We start from the raw sequence: 22,617 nt of genomic DNA, 5'->3' as shown, positions 1-22,617 counted from the left end.
CTTGAAGAAACATAAGTCATCTAGTCCAAACCCTCTTTAGATGAAAAAACTGAGACTTTAGGAGATTAAACAGATTGCTTGAGGAATTTAATGGCAGAATTGGAACCCTAGAACCCAGTCTCAACAGGACTCCCAACTCTGTGGGGTTTACATTTTAATGTGCTGTCATGCTATAAGGGTATCTCTAAGAGTAGAATAGTACAGACAAAAGTGTGCCAGTGTAGGGTAATCAGATTAGAGGAGGGTGCATTTGGTGCACTAAACATTTATCCTGTACTTAACAGTGTCTGACACATAGTAGGTGCTCAGTACTTGCAAGCAGTACGTGCTTTCTTTGAGCAAGGTGTTATGCTTGGTGCCATGAAGAGATGCGAAGTGTGTCAAGGATCCATCTCTTTTCACAGAACTTTTAGGTTCATTGGTAGTTTAAGATATTTGGAAGCTTGACTAACAGACGTTGAAAGTAATAATAGATGGTGTGGTGAGGAAAGACTTGAATAAAACAGAAAAAATTGCAGTAGGCCTAAAAGGAATTAAACTAAGTGTATAAAGTTACATTTTAATTTTAGTCAACTAGAAACCACTCTTGTACCTCTTTGGTATACCCACCCGGAGATTGGAGTTCTGTATTCTTGTCTGTGCGTTTTTGCTAAACCTTTATGAGTAGATTGTGCTAGGTAAACTCCAAGTTCTCTACAACTTCAAATTTTATTAATTTACTTTTAAAGCTGGTCTTGAGTTCTTGCTGCCAGTGTGGATTAGGTTGAATCAATTTTGGTTTAGTTTAGTAAATATTATTGAGTATCTGCTATTGGGTAGTCATTGTGCTGGGGTAGAAATAAGATAATACACAGCCTAATAGGGGACAGAGAAGTGTAAGCAAATGCATTACTATGTGGCAGGTATATTCATGAAAGCATGTGTGGGGTATAGAGGTAGCCAAGACTGCAGGAGATTTTAGTGCTAGCTGGGTGAGGGCAGGAAAGGCTTTCTGGAAAGATGACAGCTGGGTTTTAAAGGATAAATAGGAGCTTTCCAAATGCACAAGGAAGGGAGAGCCATTCTAGGTAGAGGAAACATCCAGACCTGAAACAGAATGGTGTGTTAAGACGATTTTGAACAGTATTGCTGGACTATAAAATTGGGGGAGGGGGTTGTGGGAGGTAAGACCGAAACGCTCTAGGCATGAAGCTAGAGTGAGCCCAGTGTCTCTGGTAGTCCATCTGGCCTGACAAGCATTGGAAGTTTTGGGTAATCAGTCCAAATGCAAGCTTAACTAAATAAATACTTTTTCCCCCTCTCTGAACACTTTGGGAGAAGAACCAGGATGCAAGAACCTTGAAGTTGGGGGTTTAGTGCACTTATGGAGGAGGCTTTGGATTTAAAAGATAATTAACAGGAATTTTTTAGAAATGTAATAATAGTATATTACTGAGAATGTGGTGCCTGATCTCCTAGTAGGGTCACCTGGCATAGAATGTTTCAAGCAGGTGTTTTGAAGCAATTGTATAACGGAGAAGGACCTGCAGTAGCAGCAGCTCTGACAATAACCTTGTTTCTGTCACCTGATTCCCAGAAGACCAGTTGGCTGTAAACCAACTGCTGGAGCCTTGTGTGCAGGGTGATTCCGTGGGGCCAGTTCACCCAGAACTTAGCGCTTCAACTGAAAGTGTTTCATGTGGCTTCATACCAAAGGACTTTGGATCTCCTCTCCTGTCGTGACCTTATCCACAGTATTGCTGTTCCCTGAGAGTGGGACAGGGAAGTGATTTATGTGTCTGAATTATAATAGTTAACTACTCTTAGAATCTTTCATGTTTAACTCCCTCCAAAATGCTGCAGATTTAGTGTTGTCTCAGATTTTATACTTTTACTTAAATTCCGGTGTTCTCTATTAATTTATCTTTGTCTTTAATATTTCACAGGCTTTCTTGATCATGGATGGTGAAGATATACCAGATTTTTCAAGTTTAAAGGAGGAAACGGCTTATTGGAAGGAACTTTCTTTGAAGTATAAACAAAGGTAGTGCTGAAAAGCATCCTAAAAATAGGGGAGGGCATTTGGAATACACCATCTCTAGCTTGTGCTTTTTTTTTTTTTTTTAGCATAAAGCTAAATTTAGAGTTTCAGATTTAAGATTGGGGTTCTGGAAGTAGTCATAACATTGCTTGTATTTCAATAGTATAAAAATGCCATAAATCTTTATATTACTCAAATTATTGAAATAGCAAGAAAACTTAGTGTTGTTTGTGGTAGTCTACCTCCTTTTATGCTTATTACCACACTTGGCCATCCTTGGTCTGCTGTGTGTGCACTGATTCTGCCTCGTCATTTTGGTCTTTTGGAGGTTCTGATAAGCTGTGTAGAGCTCCGTACAGCAGACTTTAGTTCTCTTCAGGCAGGCGTTATCAGTGTCTGGAGCCAGCAGAGCTTCAAGGGCGCGAGAAGAGCATTAGGGGAATAGAGCATTTTATAAAAGCTCAGTTATTTTAATTAGTTGGGAAAACTTTTAGGTAATAATATTTTAAGCACTAAAACTTGTCTTAAATTTCTTTTTAAAACGAAATCTTTCTAAAATGTATATACATTTTTCTACTTTGGTTAACAGAGTTTACTAAGCCTTATCAAACCTTTTATTGCTATTTATTGTTATTGCTGAAGCCAGTTATTATATTGTGCCAATGGATAGAGAAAGTGTGTGTTTGTGGCAGGGGTTCTTAATCTTTTTTGTGCCGTAGATGCCTTAACAGGCTGGGGAATCCTATAGACCCCTTCTCAGAATACCATTTAAAATGCATAAAATGGGGGCGGGCCCCGTGGCGTAGTGGTTGAGTGCATGTGCTCCGCTGCTGGCAGCCCAGGTTCGGATCCCGGGCGTGCACAGATGTACTGCTTGTCAGGCCATGCTGTGGTGGTGTCCCATATAAAGTGGAGGAAGATGGGCACAGATGTTAGCCCAGGGCCAGTCTTCCTCAGCAAAAAAAAAAAACAGGAGGATTGGGATGGATGTTAGCTCAGGGCTGATCTTCCTCAAAAAAAAAAAATGCATAAAATTAAATAATAGAATTACAAAGGAAACCAAGTATATTGAAAAACACTTATCTAAATATTAAACTAATTTATAGTATAAGAATACGTGCTTCTTTATTAATATATAAGAAAGATCTAGGGGTGACTGTATAAAATGGGAGTCTTTTTGGGGCTTATCACTCATTTTCATTGAACCCTGAATATAGAGTAAGAGATGCAAAACAGATTGTCTTTATCGTTTAGTATATTTTATGATAGCATAACATTCAGGCAAAAATTATTGAATTGATATATAATCATCTTCAAGATGATCCTTATGGTTCCTATTATAACTTATCTTTCCCACCTCGTTTCTGATTAGCTTCCAGGAAGCTCGGGATGAGCTAGTTGAATTCCAGGAAGGAAGCAGAGAATTAGAAGCAGAGTTGGAGGCGCAATTAGTACAGGCTGAACAGAGAAATAGAGACTTGCAAGCTGATAACCAAAGACTGAAATATGAAGTGGAAGCATTAAAGGTAATTGTGACAATAGAAGCGGATGTCTAATGCGCTGGGTCTTATTAAAATGAGAAATATATTTTTTCAGGTGGAGCTTAAGAGCAGCAGGCAACAAAAAAATATAAAAACGCTCAATGTGAATTTTTGACAAACTTTTCTTTCACAGAACCAAGGGAAAAGTGGTTTAGTGTTTACTAGTTCACTTAGAAACTCTGTAGCTGTCAGTTTTCTAGCTGTAATGTTCTTAGCTATAATAGTATATTGTAGTTCCTATAATTTTCAAAAGTGCCTGATTATTTATTTTGATAGACTGCCTTATTCTTTGGTACTTTAAAATTATATTTGTATGTAACACACATTTATTTCATTATTGTTCATAGTCCCTTTAGTTTTGGAGTTTAGTTTGGGTTTAAAAATTCCCTTCTAAAAAGGAATTTTCAGGAGTAAGGATTAACTCCTTTTGCTGCTCTTCATCACCTGCCTTAGCCAAATACTTGGAGTATTTCCGTGTCTGGGGAGTGAGTGGATTTGGGGAAGGTGGGGATGGGCAGGGAAGGGGTAGGGAATTTGAACTCTGTTGGTCTACTTGTTTATGCTTACCCTGGGCTGCGTTCAGCCTGAGAACCCAGAGGTCCCTACCATGTTTGGGGTTTTTGAGGCAATGGTTTCATTATTTTGCTTTTTTTCAGAGAGATCATTATTAGATTTCTTTCTGAAAGGAGAACAATTGACTATTTAAATTTTGTATGAATTAAGGCACGTGGAGTGGATGTGTCATTGTTTCTAAATATTGTAAAAAGGAGAGGGGATACCATCAACTCAGATTGTGGGTGAATTCCTTGGCTTTTCCCTCCCATTTAACTTGGGTTGTATCCTTTATTAAAGAAAACTATATTAGTGACACATACTTTCCTTCCTATACCCATGCCCTCAGGAGAAACTAGAACATCAGTATGCACAGAGCTACAAGCAGGTCTCAGTATTAGAAGATGATTTAAGTCAGACTCGGGCCATTAAGGAGCAGTTGCATAAGTATGTGAGAGAGCTGGAGCAGGCCAACGATGACCTGGAGCGAGCAAAAAGGTAAATGAATGATGTGCATTTTGTTAGAATAAGCAGAGTTGGCAATCAGTGATGAGAATCTATGTCTTTAGGCTCAACCTATCGCCTAGATCTTAGTCCCAGAACGTTTCCTTTTGGTATTTTGTGTCATCTGTAACTCAACACATGAAACCAACCAAAAATCCTTATTTCCCCAGATAGTGCCCTTCCAAGCTTTTCTTTCCATTGTTCCTTCTTCTTTCATGTAGCGTTGTTTGTCCTGTTGGTTTTCCTTTAAAACGTCTCATTCCTTCCTCAGTCTTTCCCTCCATGTTCTCAATACTATCATACTTTTTGTAGGTCCTCACATCTTAGACCTGAATTCAGCAGTTATTTCCTCACTTATCTGTCTTTAAATTTTTACGCCTTTTCATTTTCTTATGTGTTAATACTGATCAATAAATTTTCTCAAAATACTGCTTTCATTACAATTTTGCTGAACCAACCTATAGTAGCTTGCTATTATTGTGCCAGGCTTTCATATATCTATAATTAGTTGTTCCTTAACCATTCCAAACTTAATTCCTATTAATTTACAATTAATGTCTGGTATTTCTTTCCTTGATATTTGAGTGACTCTTAAATGCCTGATGTGATGCTGGAGTTGAGAATTGAAAGATAAGCTTGCCACTGCCCTTGGGCGTGACAGATATGGACATTTCATATGATAAATACTCTAGTAAAAGTGTGTACAAGCTGCTTCAGGGCATAGAGAAGGGAGCAGCCAAAGTACCCTGGGGTAATTGGGGAAGCTGAGTCTGCACAGAGGAATAGAAGTTAACAGAGGTGAAGAGAGAGATATGAAGGCGGAGAGGCAGGAAAGTGTGTGAGGTATTAATATTTCACTTTGATTGAAGTGTATAGAGACAGTGTGGCTGAACAAGATGAGACTGGAAGGTGGTTGGGACCAGGTTGTGAAGAACCCTGTGTGCTGTGTTTGAAAGTCATTCTATAGGCAATGGGGGGCTCTTTAAGGATTTTTTAAAACAAAGGAGTAATATCAGATTATGATTTGAGAAGATTGTACTGAGGAACTTAGAAGTAGGGAGGAGGAGATGTGAAGATCATTTGGGGGTAATCCAGGTGGTGGATGAAGAATTAAGCCAGGGGCAGAAGGTTGGAGGAGAGCAAATGGAATTGAGAGACATTTTAACAGTTGACAGAACTTGATAAAATTGGACATGGCATTAAGAGTTCTAACTTGAGGGGGCCGGCCCCGTGGCGTAGTGGTTAAGTGCATGCGCTCCGCTGTTGGTGGCCCAGGTTCGGATCCCGGGCGCCCACCCATGCACCACTTGTCAGTCCATCCTTTGGCGGGGTCCCATATAAAGTAGAGGAAGATGGGCACGGGTGTTAGCTCAGGGCCAGTCCTCCTCAGCGAAAAAAGAGGAGGATTGGCATGGATGTTAGCTCAGGGCGATCCTCCTCACAAAAAAAAAAAAAAAAAAGAGTTCTAACTTGAGGTTAGGAAATTTTATTTCTGTAGCAGAGAGCACATCATGGGTAGGGGGCACATAGTGGGTACAAGTTAATGTTTGTTGAATAAGTAAGATGAGAAATGCAGGAAGAAGAAAAGCGTTGATTGGAAGAAAGTAAATGGAGTGAGACCTGGGACTTTGTGTTTTAAACAAATTCTTGGTTAATTCTTACATACTCTGAAACTATTGAAAAGTTTTATTCCTGAAAATGTGTAAACTTGATTGTATTGTATTTAAAATCCAATGGGAGATATAAATTGTATAAGTTGCCTTCCGTTAAGGAACTTCAAGGAATTTAGAGGGAATTTAAAAGAAAAGAATATATTGAATGGCCCCGAATAATAGTAGACACACTAAATGTCACCAGAGGTCAGAAGTGGGTAAGAGCATTCTCTTTCACCTGGGCCAGGCTTTCTAGGTCCGGAAATGACATGAGGAGAGACTCACAGCTTCCTTTTGTATTAACTATTTGCACGTTATTTATTTAATTCATGGATTCTAATTTTTTTTTTTTAGGGCAACAATAGTTTCATTGGAAGACTTTGAACAAAGGCTAAATCAGGCCATTGAACGAAATGCCTTTTTAGAAAGTGAACTTGATGAAAAGGAATCTTTGTTGGTCTCTGTACAGAGGTTAAAGGATGAAGCAAGAGGTAAAATAACTTAAAGAATATTTATCCATTACCTTACTGACCCTAAGCCAGAATTCTAAGCTAGCTTCAGGATCAGCTTTTTAAAGCTATACATTTATATACTTTTATATGCTAAGTACTTTTAATCTGTTAACTTAGTTAATTCCACATCGTCAACTGTAGGAGGCAGATCTTATTATCCCCATTTTATAGGTCAGAAAACTGAGGCACAGAGAATTTGAGTTTTGTCCAAGGTCTTTTAGCTTGTCAGTTGGGATTCAAACCCTAGTCTGTTTTCCAAAGCCTTAACCACTACCACTGTGCGTATATTGCTTGGTTTGTTTGGATTTTTTCCTTTTTGCTTCTACGTAAATAATTTTTTGTTATGCAAATAATAACATTACATATGTGTACATATTGCTCTATACATATAGTGAATATATATTTTCCTTTAAAATTCTCCTTCCCTCCCTCTTTTTTTTATGTGTGGTAGAATGCAGAATAGAATAAGGCCGAAAATAAAAATCACTGCCAATCCCTTTATCTTGAGAGAACCCGCTAACAGTTTGGTGTGTTTCTTTCCAGTCTTTCCTATGACTATACATAAACATACCTATATATTTTTTTCCTTTATATAATTGGGACCACACTATGTATACATATATATTTTTTTGCTCCTTAATAAATATAATCCATGGCATTTTAAAAATCTTTTAAAACAGGTTTTTAAAAATGTATAATATTCTATTATATATATTTTATTTGATGAGTCCTTTATTATTGGTGGTTAATTTTTTGCCATAAATAGTGCTGTGAATAGGATCCTCATACACAATATTTAGGAGTATCTTAGATGATGTCTTTAGAATAGATTCTTAGCAGTGGCAAAGGATATAGATGTTTTTAATGATCATAGTAGACACTGCTAAATTTGATACCTTTACACTCCCTCTGGTGGTAATTGAGAGTGTCCTTCTCACACTGTTTACTAGCATTGTGAATAATAAAAATAGATTTAAAAATTATTTAAAAATCCATTTGAAAGTTGAAAATTGGTATCTCATTGTTTTTTAATTTGTAGTTCTTTGATTACTGGTTGTGAAACTTTTTGTCCATTGTTTTTGGCTCTTAAAAAATTTTTTTTTCATGCCTTTTCCTTTTTTTAGGGGGGATTATTTATCTGAAGAACTTCTCATAATTTATAAAATGTATAAAATAGTAACTGTATACTATTTATTTATAATTATGGCCAAAAAACACATGACAAAATTTACCATCTTAACCATTTTTAAGTGTACAGTAGTGTTTAATTATATTCACATTGTTGTGCAGTAGATTGCTAGAACTTTTTCATCTTGCAAAATTGAAGCTATACCCATTGAACATCAGCTCCCCATTTCCCCCTTCCCCCAGCCCCTGGCAACGGCAGTTCTACTTGATTGTTGCTATGAGTGTGACTACTTTAGATACCTCATATAAGTGAAATCATACAGTATTTGTCTTTTTGTGACTGGCTTATTTCAGTTAGCATAATATCCTCAAGGTTCATCCGTGTTGTAGCATGTGTCAGAATTTCCTTCCTTTTTAAGGCTGAATAATATTCATGGTATGTATGTACCGTATTTTCTTTATTCATTTATCCATGGATGGACATTTGGGTTGCTTCCACCTCTTGGCTATTGTGAATAATGCTGCCGTGAACTTCAGTGTGCAAATATCTGTTCGAGATCCTGCTTTGAATTTTTTTGGATATATATCCAGAAATGGGATAACTTTGTATCCTTTTTTAACATAAGCAAGTATTCTGTAGGTCAGTTGCATAACTGGAAAAGAAAATATTAATTTTGTCTTAAAAATTCAATATTTGAAAACAAAAAAATTTTCAACTATTCTATTTCCTTTCTAAAACAAAATATTTCATAGTGATTATTTATAAAAAATACCAACGCATTTAAAATTAGAAAAATGCACTTCATTGATTTTGCAAAAATCCCCATAGTACATCATTTCAAAATAAAAGCAAATGAGTTGGTAAAGAATATTTATTTTTGTGTCATATAGGTTCACTGTGAGTTCTACTTTGGACTCTGCCCTATTTCTTTTTTGCATATGGGCATAGATAACTTCCCTTAGGTTATAGCTTTTTTTTTGGTTAAAGCATTTTTAAATTCTAAAAGATCATTTAGATAGTAGGGTTGTCATTTTTATTCCCCTAGAAATAAAAATTGTTGAATAGGAAATTTATTTTTGAGAAATAGTAATTTAGGAAGAATATCTCTATGGCATTTCAGATGTGACTGCTTGTTGTATCTGCTTCCTGTAGTGAGTATTACTACCTTTGCAACATTTTACAGATTTAAGACAAGAACTAGCAGTTCGGGAAAGACAACAGGAAGTAACCAGAAAGTCGGCTCCCAGTTCTCCAACTCTAGACTGTGAAAAGATGGATTCTGCTGTCCAAGCCTCACTTTCTTTGCCAGCTACTCCTGTTGGCAAAGGAACAGAGAACAGTTTTCCTTCACCAAAAGGTTTGTAATGTCTTTTCTTTTTGAACCTGTGGTAGATTATCAACTTAAGAGGGTTTGCTGATGAAGCAGGGGTTGCTAAGGTTTAAGCAGTAATTCTAGTTTAAAATTTGGTTAAATCTAGCACTGTGTGAAACAGAAGGAACTGTTTTCCTAGGCCGCTCACACAAAGGAAACAATGAAATAAATGATGGCTACATTTAAGACAAGAGAGGCTTAATAAATTGAGATTTTAAAAAGTTAAAGGTTTTTAAGGAAAGTTAATTTTTTGATTATAGCAGTAATACGTGTTCCCGTAGAAAACTTAAAAACAGAAAAGAAAAAAGGAGATAAAAAGCATCTGCAATCTTAACGCTTAAAGTCAACTACTGTTAACACTGAATGTTTTTCTATTGTGTGTGCTTCTTTGTATTTGTGCACACCTTGTTTCACACAAATTTTGGGATCATATTTAAGTACAGTTTTATTTCTTGCTTTTGCCATTTAATGTATCTTGGGAGACTAGGAGCCTGTATACACAGAATGTACAGAGACTCATTGAGTTACCATTCAGACTCATATAAGATTGGTTGAATTGACATGTCCATTCTATTACATGCTTCAGCAGCTGCCGTTTTCAAAGGTGGCATTCAGAGTAACTGATGAGTCGTACATAGAGAATATTCCTTTTGCCATCAGCAAAAGTGTTTTTTAATCCAGATAAGTAGAAAAACCATTTAGTAGCCACTAGCTAGAACCTTAGAATGGAACCCTGAAGCACTTAATTCAGATTTATTTAGTTTTTGCAGCTTGCAGATCATATTTCAGCTGCTCCCACTCCCCTATACTTTGTTATCCTCAAATGGAAGCTATCTTTCTTCCCACCTCTTTTTTAAATACAGTCATGTGTCACTTAACGACAGGATATAATCTGAGAAATGTGTCATTAGGCGATTTCGTTGTTGTCCAAACATCGTAGAGTGTACTTACCAAACTTAGATGGTATAGCCTACTACACACCTAGGCTGTATGGTATTAATCTTATGGGACCACTGTTGTATATGCTGTCCATTGTTGACCTAAAACATTGTTATGTGATGCATGACTGTATAGGATTTTATCTTTCAGGGTGATATGAGAAGATTTTCTGTCTGGGCAATTAGTGCAGTAAGCTCTCTGTGTTTGTGCTGCCCAGTATAGTAGCCACTAGCCACATGTGACTATTTAAATTTACATTTTTATTTATTTAAATGAATTAAATTTAAAATTCAGTTTCTCAGTTGCATTAGCCACATTTTAAGTGCTCAGTAGCCGTTGAATAGATAATTCACCCTATCTTCACCTTGTTATGAGGTGAGATTAGGTAAGGAAAGTGAAAATGCTATATAGTCCTAAGGTGTTACTAACTGTACTAGTATGTGCTGAGGACGTGGAGCAGGCAGTATGTAGATTATAGCAGTCATCAGAAGCCCTCAGTGTCCATTTCTCAGAATGGCTGCTTGTGTGTTTGAGGACCTCAGAATTACTAACATTTGAGAATTGACAAAATTTTGCTTTTCTGTTACTAACTAGAATTATGCAGATGAGTTCTGAAAATTCTTTAGTTGAGCACTAATCAGAATAGTTGGGAGCCTCAGTTGAGGTAATACCCAGAGGAGGTGCACATTCTTTAATAGCTTGTTAGAGTTTTCATTCAGGGACTTGGCGGGGAGGGAATGAACAGGACATAGAGCTTAATTCAGACACAGAATTAAGGTGTGTCAATCCTAAGGCAGTAATATTTGTCCAAATAGACACAATTTTAGACTGGAACTGATAGCATGAACTTTCACTAACCTAAAAGCTGCTGTGTACTGGATCACTGCAGTTTCATGACAAGGAAGTCAGCACAGACATAGTGAGAAGTAGGAGGTTAGAGAAATCTGTGGCAAGATTTGAAGAGCTGATCTCTATGAAGTGGTCTGTCTTTAATTGCACTTGATTGATACGATGCCTATTTCCAAAAAGTGTTTAAGACAACTTACCATAAAAGCACAGATTTAATAATATCTGAAGTATACAACTTAGGGAGAATAGAAAGAAATGAGATCCAGAAATTCTTGCCAAGAAAAGTACAGCAGTTTATTCATATGACACTGAGCACCTGATGTATGCCACACATTATTCTAGATGTTGGGAGTACATAGTGGTGAATAAGACAAAGTCACTACGTTCAGTGAGATGATATTCTAGAGGACCAGGACGATAAATAACAACAGCAGCAGCAGCAACAAAAGCATTTTATGTGCTGGTTAGCACTCTGTAGAAAACAGATAAAAAATAATAGCTAACATTTATTGAGTACTTACTATGTGCTAGGCATTTAAAAAGTGTATTAACTAATTTAAACTTCATAGCAATGTTATGAGACAATTGCTATTATTAGCCCCCTTTTACATATGGGTAACTTACTCAAGGTCACACAGTTACTAAATGGCAGAGATGGATTTACATCTAGCAGTATAGCTCAAGAGCTCTTAAGCACTGTGCTATGTTATCTCAAAAATAAATTCAAGAAATGTGCACGATTGAAAATCTTTGCTGAGGGGCATGAAAGAAGATGTGAATAAATATGCTAAATGCTATGATTCTGAATGGGAAGACTTAATTTTGTTGCAATATGCATTCTCCCCAAATCAATAATTTAAATTTCTAATAAAAATCCTAACAGGATTTTTTAAGTTGGCAAGTTAATTTTAAAGTTACTCTGGAAGAGTAATTGTGCAGGAATAGCCAAGAGAAATTTGAAATAGGTTAATAACAAGAAGAGACTTTGCCCTTCCAGATACCAAAATATATTTTAACACTATAATAACTAAAGCAGCATATTTCTAGTGGAAAAGGCTAATAATTTAATGGAACTGAAATATATAGGGAATTCAGTATATGATTTTAGTGTCATTTTAGATGAGACAAGTCTTCACTAAATGTTATTAGGACAATTGGATATCCATTTGGAGGAAAAAAATTTAGATATTTGATGAGTTAAATGATCTAAGTTTAAAAAAAAATTTAGGAAAACATTGGGAGAAAACATGGGGAATATTTCTATATTATTGAGGTGATGAAGCCTAAGGCTTCCTCCCCCAAACATAGAGTTTATAAGATAAATGTCATACTGAGAAATACAACATATGTAAGAGAAAGGAGGAGTATCTATAATGTTTAGTACCCTTGCAAATTGATAAAGGAAAGACAACCCGGTAGAAAAAAGTGTAGAGCATAAACAGATGATTTCCAGAAGAAGAGATAATGACTAGTTATTAAGAAAACAAAATGACTATCAAATTGGCAAAAACAAACAAAAAAGATAGTGTCTAACATTGAGGGCACCACCATATAGATTGCTGATATTGGCACAATCTCTTTAGAGAGCATTTTGGCAGTATCTATTAAGGTGAAAAAAATGGGCATATCTTCTGACCCAGCAGTTCTATTTTTAGGAATCTCTTCTCCAGTGATACTTGTCTAGATGTTTTAAGGATATATGACCTTTTAGCATTATTTGTGATGATGAAAAATTGGATATAATCTAAATATCCATCAATTGGAGAACTGGTAAACATTAAACGTTTATATAAAGTAGAATGGTATCTCCACTTAATACTGTATGGTTTGGAATACTATATTGATTTTTCATTGAGTGTATAGTGCTTTGTAATATCAACAACAAAACCCAAATGAGAAGGGAACTGCAAGGGTAATCACTCACCTTTTGTTTTTCTCTAGCTATACCAAACGGTTTTGGTACCAGTCCACTAACTCCTTCAGCTAGGATATCAGCACTAAATATCGTGGGGGATCTCTTACGGAAAGTAGGGGTAAGCATTCAATTATTTATCACTAGGTGTTTCAGCTGCCAAGGTGTTGAATTATTTCTTAATTTGACATAAGGGAAGGAAAAAGGATACCTTCCTGTGGTAAAGGCTGTAATTAAGCGGAGAAGCAAAAGCTTCCAGTGACTGGCCGAGACTGGTCCAGATGAACACCTCCAGGGCTTGGGCTTGCCGGAGCCTCTGCAGAAGACCCTGTGTGCCAAGCTCTTGAGTTCCCACTGTGCATTCTTCCTGTTCCCCATGGCTGTTTCTACATCATGACTCCTCCAGTTTTTCCTAAAATACTTCCTCTGAGGCCTGCTGTAATGTCTTATACCACCTCTAATCCTGTTCTTTGCTGCTGTCTACCATCCTCCTGGTCATCCTTTGAGCTTTTACTTTGTAGGACTTGAGCATTGATTGGGGGCATTGACTTCCTGCTCTCAGTCATGCCTGTCTTACTGCTCCTTGGCCACCTCAACTTCAGTGCTGTCTCCTTGTCCCTAACCTTATATTCCAGGATAGTTGGGCTTTTGTTTTTTGTGTTTTTTTTTGTGAGGAAGTCTGGCTCTGAGCTAACATCCATTGCCAATCCTCCTCTTTTTGCTGAGGAACATTAGCTCTGAGCCAACATCTGTGTCCATCTTCCTCTATTTTGTATATGGGATGCCTCCACAGCATGGCTTGATGAGTGGTGCGTAGGTCCGCGCCTGGGATCCGAACCTGTGAACCCCGGGCAGCTGAAGTGGAGTGCGTGAACTTAACCACTGCGCCACCGGGCCAGCCCTAGAAAACAGTTGGGCTTTTGAAATTGTATTCTTGTTTTCTGCTTATTGTTTTTTTTCCTCTGTGTAATACCTACTCTTTGACCTTATCGAGAGTAGCACTCCATTTGTTTTCTTTAGCCATTTCTTGCTTTCACTTTGTTTCCTACTCAACCCTGATCACACAGATCGCTTATTCTGTCACTATTGACTCATAGTCTCTTTGGCCACGGAGGAGACCTGCAGTCTGGATCAGTCAAGCAATTGGACTATTCCTTCCCTACATCCAGATTGCTGGAAACAATTATATAACCATGCAGATTTAAGCCATGATAAAAGTTAGCATTTCTAGGATTAGTCAGTTCCCTATCCTATTTCCCTTAGGAACTTTTACCTCTTTTTTTAATAATCTACCCCTGAAACTTCCCACCATCCACGATCCCTTCATTTATTTTTTTGTGTGAGACACTTTCTGAAAAAAGTAGAAACTGCGTTATACTTTATATGAAGAAGAAATGGGAGGCCAAGATACAAGGTCCTGTGTTTACCTTTTCTAGCTTGTAAAATTGATTATTTTCTAACCATCAGATTAACTCTAAATTTGCATTTTAAAGTTAGTATAAAAGATAATGTGCGTTGTCATTCATACAGTACATAGAGTAATTTTTCTTCACTCCTAAGATAACCATTTTTTATCCCATTTGTTGTAAGAGTTGTGGTATTTATAAAATTTATAAAATAATGTGCTTATTTTTCTGTATCTTGACTTATCATCTTTAAACAAAAAGATGAAGAATTTAACTCACATCTTCCCAATTGGTTATTTTTATTATTCGTTCTTGTGTTGGTTATTTTTGTAATTTTAAGTAACATGCTTACCCTCTGTTTCTGAATTTATTAGATTATATCTCAACTTCCTGTGTATGTGTCTCTCTCTGTCCCTTCTTGAACTCTCCATTGGTTGGTTCTGAAAATTGAAAATTAGTCAACAGCATCTACAATATTATGCCCATGAATATATTATTTCCTGCATAATCATAGAGGAGGAGCTGGGCTCTTGGGTCATTTTATTTGTGCCACTCAACAGATGTTTCAAGCATTTTGATCTTTTTCATTTATTCAAAATCATATTAGGTTTTTTCATATTTGTGTCATAGCTGACTTGTATGCCTTTTTCTTTTTCCCAGCATTTCTAATTACGTTTTTTTCTTGTGGCTGGAAGAAACATACCCTTTCTTTGCCATATGTCTTTTATCTTCCAGCTTCTTATTCACCCTCTTTGCTGAATGCTCTGATATGCTTCTAGGGATGCTGCACTGTTGACCCTTGAATTTCTCTTCATTATGCTCTTGGGTTGGTTTTGCCTATTCCTGGACCCCACGTTGTCATCTTTCTTTGTTCCTTGTTTGTTTTACTTTAGTACCTTAAGGTAATGTATTCAGTTATGGTGCATGAGAGTTGAACTTGGAGTCCTTGCATGGTTCACCTATTCAGCTGACAGCCTGTCTTCTAAGATGTCATCAAAACTCTTGGTCTGCTGTCATCCGCCAGTACCCGCATGCTTTTATGAATATTTCATTTTCTGCTTCTTTGCACTACTTTCTCTACTGACTTGAACTGAAAGCCGCATCCCCACTCTTGCATCCTCTTCCACTGAGAAATCAGGGCTATCTGATTTAAACTTACTTGATTTCCTCTCTTACCTTATTTTATTACTCTCCTATTATTATTTCTGCTTGTAGCCATTCTTCCTTTTTATTTCACTGGCAAAAGTATCTGATTCCTGCCCATGGCTAATTTTGTCTCTCTGTACTTTGGGTTTCATTCCTTCCAGCCTTCTCATCTTTATTTCTCCTATATCTTCAGCTTTTTACTATATATTTGTTAATATTTATATGTAATGTTTATGTATTATACATTATGTTATACACATGTATACTTTATATATAATATTTATGTATTACATATTATATACACAATTTTTTAATCTTAAAAAGCAAAAATAAAAGCAGTTCTTCTTCCCTTTTACCCTCCATCTCTCTTTAACCATCATCCTGTTTCTCTCTTCCCTTCACAGCCATGCTTTTTGAAAGCGTGTCTCCATTTACTGTTAGCAGCTTGAACTGCCTGCACACTCCCCAGACATCCTAGTCTGGGCTCTGTTTCCTGCTCACTCCACTAAAATTGCTCATTGATCTCAGTGCTGTCAAATCCAATGGATGCTGTTCTGTCCTAATTTTACTTGAAACATTCAATACCGACCCTTTTTTTTTGGAAACGCCTTCTTTCCTCTGCTTCTCTGATGCTGTGTCATGTCTGCTTTCCACCTTCCTGTACATTCCTCTTTGTCATCTTGTTGGGTTTCATCTGCTCACCCTTTCAGTGTTGATTTTACTCAGAGTTCTGTCCTTGATTTTCTGATCTTCTCGTTCACAACCATGATTTCATCTACTACCTGGTGTGCGTATCTTCTAAATCTTGATTTCTAGACCACTCGTTTCCCCTGAGTGCCAGGCCCAGTACTGTACTTGGATGTCTCACTGACGCCTCAAACACAACTTGCGCCTGCTATATGATAGATGCTTAGCAAATATTTGAATGAAAGAATGAGTGTCTTACATATAGGAAATTAATGGCTCTCAATTTTTACTATGTATTTGTATATTTAACAAGTTGCTGAAATAATGCTTATTCAGAGCTTATCCTACAAGGTCATTACCTCTCTTCTTTCTTTCTGTCGTTATTTTACTAGGTCATTCTACTTTTGTTATAGGAAAGGAGAAGAGAAAAGTTTCAGTCTGTTTTTGTTGCTGATTTTTAACAGCTCTTATTGAAATTATGGGGGGAGGATTCTCAAAGTGAAATAGATGTTTTCCATAAGTTTAATTTATCCACATTCTCAATCCCTAGTGTCATGGATAATAGGAATGGACTGTTTTTTGTCTTTTGTCTAATTTTTGGCATGGATTATACCCTCCTCCCCTTTTTTTTCAGGGAGAGGGGTTTGATTTGGTCAAAGTGTTTATGGGAAAGGGGGAGTTGGTGATATCTGTGTGTGATGGAAATAGATGAGAAACTCCTGTTCTCTTGTCATCTGTGTGTAGAGCCTGGCACTGTCCAGGTGTTGTGGTGACAGGTGCTAAGAAGGGCACCCAATTTAGAGATAAATGCTAAAGGGCCAGTGTCATTTTCAGGTGAATTATTTAATTATAGACAAAGGGTATCAGTTAGACATTTTGCAGTGTGCTTTCAGAAATAGAATAGCTTTTAACTTTGTGTGAGGTGTTGTAAATGCACTTATCCATTATGGTGCAGTAGAAACAAACTGAAGCCCTATAAAAAGAATTGGCTACATTAAAAAAAAAATTCTCAATCGATGCTTTTGCATTCTTTATAGCAAACAGACACACATCCCCAGCTAGCCAACTAACAAACAGCCCACAGCTCAGAAAGAAACAATGGATAGGGCCAAGAGACCTGGGATCCGTCTCTATATACTTGTGCCACATTTGTCTTAGTTATAGGGTAAGGATTATATCTGTATCCCTTAGTAATACTGAGAGGAATATATAAAATATTCTGAGCTCAGTAGACAGGGAGTCAGCACAAACATTCCCTCTTTCTATTAGAAAGGTGATTGATTATGGCTTAAATAGCTACCATTATCAACTGAGAGAGTAAGTTTTGAGTCTCGAAATAGAAATGGTTTGAAATGCAAATTTTTATGTGTAGCTACTGTTTTGACAACCAAATCATTCCTTTTTCATTTTGTAGGCTTTAGAATCCAAATTAGCAGCTTGCAGGAATTTTGCAAAGGACCAAGCATCACGAAAATCCTATATTTCAGGGAACGTTAACTGTGGGGTGATGAATAGCAACGGCACCAAGTTCTCTCGATCAGGGCACACATCTTTCTTCGACAAAGGGTAAGTCTTAGAAATTTTAAATGATAATTTTTTGAGTAGTAGAGTTGCACATTAGTAAGTGAGCTTACTGAAGCTCTGAAAAGGTAAACTCAGTTTGATGAACTCTCCTGAAGCCTGTTATCCAGGGGACGTGAAATCTGTTGTTGTCTTCTAGTCTCCATGGAGTCTGTTGCTCTGGGAACCCTGACTCGGAAGCTTCTGTCCTGGGAAGCAGTCTCTTGAAAGGCAGCAGTGCTAGGGATTAAAGATGACTATGATATGGTCCTTGTTCTCAAGGTGCTTATAGGCTTACTAGACTTTCTTAGAAAATACTTGTTAAGGGTAGAAGAGAACACCATGATCATGTATATACAACCTCTGAAACAAAGCCCCTGACTGAAGATTTAAAAAAATGTAAAACCACTGGATCAAATACAGGTTCGGAGACACAGCCTTCGTATAATGTGAAGATATTTTTTTGGGGAATTGAGAATTAAAAAGAAATTGTCTTAAGATTGAAGCAGCAGCAATACGTCCTTAATGCAAAAAAAATTTCAGTTGGTACAGAAGTATATAAAGTAAAAAGTAAATGTTTTCTGTTTTCACACTATTTTTGCATCCTTACAATTATTCCTAGGCATATAAAATCATATTTTACTGCATCTACTATACAGTTTTAAAATTTATGGGATTATACTTTAAATTTTGCTCTGCAACATACCTATCATGACTTATATTGCCAGTGTCTTTCCATGTCAGTGCATATTGTTCTACCTTAATTTATAAAAGACAAAACACTGCATGGTTACACTCTGGTATGGGTATGCCTTATTTAGGTAACTAGTTAGGACCTGTGGTCTGGGGGTGCTGACCATGTTACCTAAAGTCGCTGTTACTTGAACAGCAATGCAGCATGATCCCTTGCCACTGTCTCTGCTTTGAGTCGTAGAGGCTGTTCCTTCTTACTGTCCTGCGAAAGCAATGCAGATACAACTCTAGAAATTTTCAGTTTCTTAAAGGAGCTGGTGTTTTTTGTTTTCCTCAAGAGCTGTGGCGCATCTGTGGAGGACCTGATTTGGCACACAGTCTGCTCTAAAGAGCTGCTTACTGTCCATCCTTGTGGACTGGAGTATCCTGCTTTCTCTCTTTCTCACTTTAGAGAATTCTACCTTGAAGTGTTGAGCACATTCTAAAATACCAATGTATAAATCAGAACTTTATTTATAGACATTTCATTAAAAGCACAATCTAAAATATCAATATATAAATCGGAACTTTAGTCTAACTATTGGACTTCCTCAGGGGGAGTAAGAATAAAATAAAATTAATTTTCCTCAGGTTTAGGGATATCAGGCAACCTTGAGGAGTTCTCATTTTTATACTATAATGGTAAATGAAATAAACAGATATATTTACATTAGAGATACCATTGCCCCCAAACAGTACAGGGAAAGTTTAGAGGTAGTTCTCACAGGGCTGGCCCCGTGGCTTAGCGGTTAAGTGCACGCTCTCCGCTGCTGGTGGCCGGGGTTCAGATCCCAGGCGCGCACCAACGCGCCGCTTCTCCGGCCATGCTGAGGCCGTGCCCCACATACAGCAACTAGAGGGATGTGCAGCTGTGACATACAGCTATCTACTGGGGCTTTGGGGAAAAAAAAAAAAAAAAAGAGGTAGTTCTCATGAGTGTCAGAAACAGTGCCCAGTATTTTTTCCTACAACTTGTAATTACCTCCAATAGAGTAGTTATTAGTCTCTATCTGGAATCGTATTTCTTGGTGGGTCTTGAGCACCTTATGACGTGAGAACAGGCGTGAACCATTAAGTGGATAGGTCGGACAGATGCCTTTGCACGTAGCAAGACCTTAGAAGAGCCCTGATGGAGGAGGGATAGCATTGTTAATTCAGGCTCACTGCTCCTGTCGTCCTTAGAGACGGGCTTCCACCGCACCCCTGATGCAGACCACCAGGGCAGTGATTGCCCAGAGGTGAACCCAGTCCTAGGTAGATGCAGAGGATTCAGTGTAACCTGAAACTAGGAGTGGACCTTGGACACTGTGACGGAGTCTTTGTCCCCTGAGGAGCGTCCTATATGCAGGTGTAGGCTTTATTTCCTGCACCCAACCTAGAAAGGTGCTTCCTGATAGAAGCAGTTACAGATGATACTTAGTTTTGGTTTAAATAGAACAAATTTTTAATTGTACTGTTTGTATTAAGAATTAAATACGCTTTTGTGGTCTGGCCTTTTTGCAAGGGTTTAGTTTATATGATAAATGGATTGTATAAACACACTCAAATATTACGTTTGTTTGGTCACCATATACCTGAGGATAACTCTGTTGTGGGTTTCTCTGTCTTCTTACTTCCTGGCTGCTTTGCTTTGGCTCTGGCCTGCCTGGCTGTTTACCTCTGGCCTTTCTTCCTGCTGACCTGTTGACTGATAAAACCAAGATGTCATGTACCAGCTATAAAAGGAAGGGGGGCGAATGTCCCAACTCCCAGCTCCATTATTAAATCTGGCAGGTTAAAAGAAAAACATGTCAGTTCTTATAGAAGTGTAGCTTGTAGTTTCAGCATGAGAAAAAGCTTTCCATTTTAAAAAGCCTTCTGTGGGGCCGGCCCCGTGGCTTAGCGGTTAAGTGAGCCACGCTCTGCTACTGGCGGCCCGGGTTTGGATCCCGGGCGCGCACCGACGTACCACTTGTCCGGCCATGCTGAGGCGGCATCCCACATACAGCAACTAGAAGGATGTGCAACTATGACGTACAACTATCTATTGGGGCTTTGGGGAGAAAAAGGGAAAAAAAAAAAAGGAGGAGGATTGGCAATAGATGTTAGCTCAAGGCCAGTCTTCCTCAGCAACAAAAAAAAGCCTTCTGTTCTAGAACTTGCCTGCCTTACCTCTCACTCCTAAGGAGTCTGTCTGTAGGTAGTACTGTCTCCATAGTTTTACTAGGGCTTCTAGAGTCCTCCTATAGGAGCATTGTTTGTGGGGAAGAGTTAAAGTAGGTTTGTGTGCATGTGCGTGTATATGAATGTACGTGTATACACCCCGCCCTCCCACCTCCCTCAAAATCTTCAGATGCAGTGAGGCCTTACCACATAAAACAATATATCTTCTTATATGTTGCTGTATGGGATTTGAAATATTCTGTAGGTTCTGGTTATTTGAGGGCTCCTTGGAATCAGGATTTTATCTAGTCTGATCACTTCTGCCAGTTCCTAAAATATGGCTTGCTGGGCCTACTTCCAACGTGGTGTTCGTTTCCTCCAACCACTAATAGCCCTTCATATCAGTCGTCTGAAAGGATTCAAATTCATGTGTAGTACAGTCACTTGAGTTCTCTCAAAAACATTCTTTTTTCTCCATAGCTTTTATTTAGTTTCTTATGTATCACTTACCCTAATTTTGCAAGCCAGTCTGATTTCTTTGGGGCTATGTAGGTAGGCATAGACTAATTTTAGGGCACAGTGTGAAAATAGTATTTGTATTACTGTTTAATGTTTTTTCCTTTTTTTTATTAGGCAAGAAAAAGTCATATTTCCCACGTTGTTCATGGGTAACTGAATTTGTCTGCTGTGCTCTTTTTCATTCTTTCTCAATCATGGCGTGTGGTGGAAGACACATTAACAAGCTGGTTTTACTAACTGCATGGGGCTGACTCTGCTTTAATCAGTTTACAGCCCATGAGTGAGCTTTCAAGTTCCTGTGTGACTTGATTATATACCATTGTTATTGGTTCCGCTGTGCAAAACGAAAACAAATTAGTTGTAGTGGTGCTGGGGTGATTGTGAATACAGGCCTGATGGCACTCCTGAGATAGGGTAGGGTACTGTAGTGTTGATGCCAGGAATCCGTGGTGGGTCTAGGGTTGCTGTCAGGCCCTGGGACCACACTGGACTGTCTTCGTGGGACTTGGGTTCTTGCTGTTACCCAGGGTCTTGTTTTCTCACGGCAGGCACTAATGATAATGGAGCCTCCCTGTGTGGACCTTCTCTGCTCACTCTTGTATTCCCAAAGTACATTGGCATGGGAGATGGGGACGTGTATATGCTCTCCCTTACTTTTCAGGAACGTACATGTCAGTGTGCAGAGCCTGGGCTGAGCACTGGAGCTGGCTGGAGCTGTGCTGAGCTTCCATTTTCCATCTCACTAGGGAGACTGGGGGTCTGAAGTGTGTCTGCCTGTTCTCCGGAAGTAGCTCTAGCCCTCTCTCGTCCTTCTCTCTATCGCCCTCTCAGGTGAACCTGTCCTTGCTTTGACGGATTCAGTCTCCATGCTTTATCTCTGTTGTGAGATGTATCTTCCTCCTGACTAGCTTCTAAACATGTGGTGGTTTTTTCCTCCTTTTCACTTCTTCTCTTGCCATTTTACAACTGACCTTGGTACCTTTTCTTAGCTGGATTCTGTATTTTTCAGACTCTTTAACTAGATTTTGGTGGTAAGACCATGAAATTTCATACCTTCTGGAATCTTTTTTACATAGATGATTCCCAGATCTGTGTCTGCATCCCTGCCCGTTCTCTCTCCACTCAGTCCTGGGTTGTCCACTGGGACATTTTTTTGGCTCTTTTGCTGCTCGCTGAAACCAAACGTGGTGAGTATGGAGGTGTTTCTTCTCTTGGAAACCTCTCCCCACTGCACAGCTTTGCAGTTCCCTGAAAAAGGGACCTCACCAGACTGATAATCCCACCTATCGGGTCAGCTTTCTTCTCCCTCTTCTCAACTCACAAGAGAGGTGCTAGGTGAGACCCTGGTAGATGGTTATTCTCTTTCTACTCCATTCAGTCTTCAAATCACGAATTCCCATTTCCATCCACACAGAGAAATTGGTTGTCTAGTTTCTTGTTCTC

At 38.2% G+C, this 22,617-nt stretch overlaps 1 protein-coding gene across 5 annotated transcripts in view; it reads left to right on the top strand.

Annotated features, from left to right (window-relative positions):
• NDEL1 (nudE neurodevelopment protein 1 like 1) overlaps positions 1–22,617 on the top strand; it is a 36,741-nt gene that overhangs the window by 6,217 nt on the left and 7,907 nt on the right. For 2 of the 5 annotated variants that reach the window (XM_087440431.1, XM_087440432.1), the window contains exons 2-10: positions 1,926–2,023; positions 3,393–3,546; positions 4,463–4,611; positions 6,624–6,760; positions 9,094–9,267; positions 13,012–13,103; positions 17,636–17,787; positions 21,289–21,323; positions 22,251–22,361. In XM_087440431.1, the coding sequence (XP_087296557.1) occupies positions 1,938–2,023; positions 3,393–3,546; positions 4,463–4,611; positions 6,624–6,760; positions 9,094–9,267; positions 13,012–13,103; positions 17,636–17,787; positions 21,289–21,323; positions 22,251–22,361 (1,090 nt within the window). In that variant the 5' untranslated portion in view covers positions 1,926–1,937. The remainder of the gene's footprint in view (positions 1–1,925; positions 2,024–3,392; positions 3,547–4,462; positions 4,612–6,623; positions 6,761–9,093; positions 9,268–13,011; positions 13,104–17,635; positions 17,788–21,288; positions 21,324–22,250; positions 22,362–22,617) is intronic. The other 3 variants (XM_087440433.1, XM_004433082.3, XM_004433083.3) reach the window with 2 other exon arrangements.

This window comes from Ceratotherium simum, chromosome 16, assembly GCF_057802395.1.
Source record: "Ceratotherium simum simum isolate JZ-2026a chromosome 16, ASM5780239v1, whole genome shotgun sequence".
Lineage (NCBI taxonomy): Eukaryota > Metazoa > Chordata > Mammalia > Perissodactyla > Rhinocerotidae > Ceratotherium > Ceratotherium simum.
This window is presented reverse-complemented; position numbering and strand designations above follow the sequence as displayed.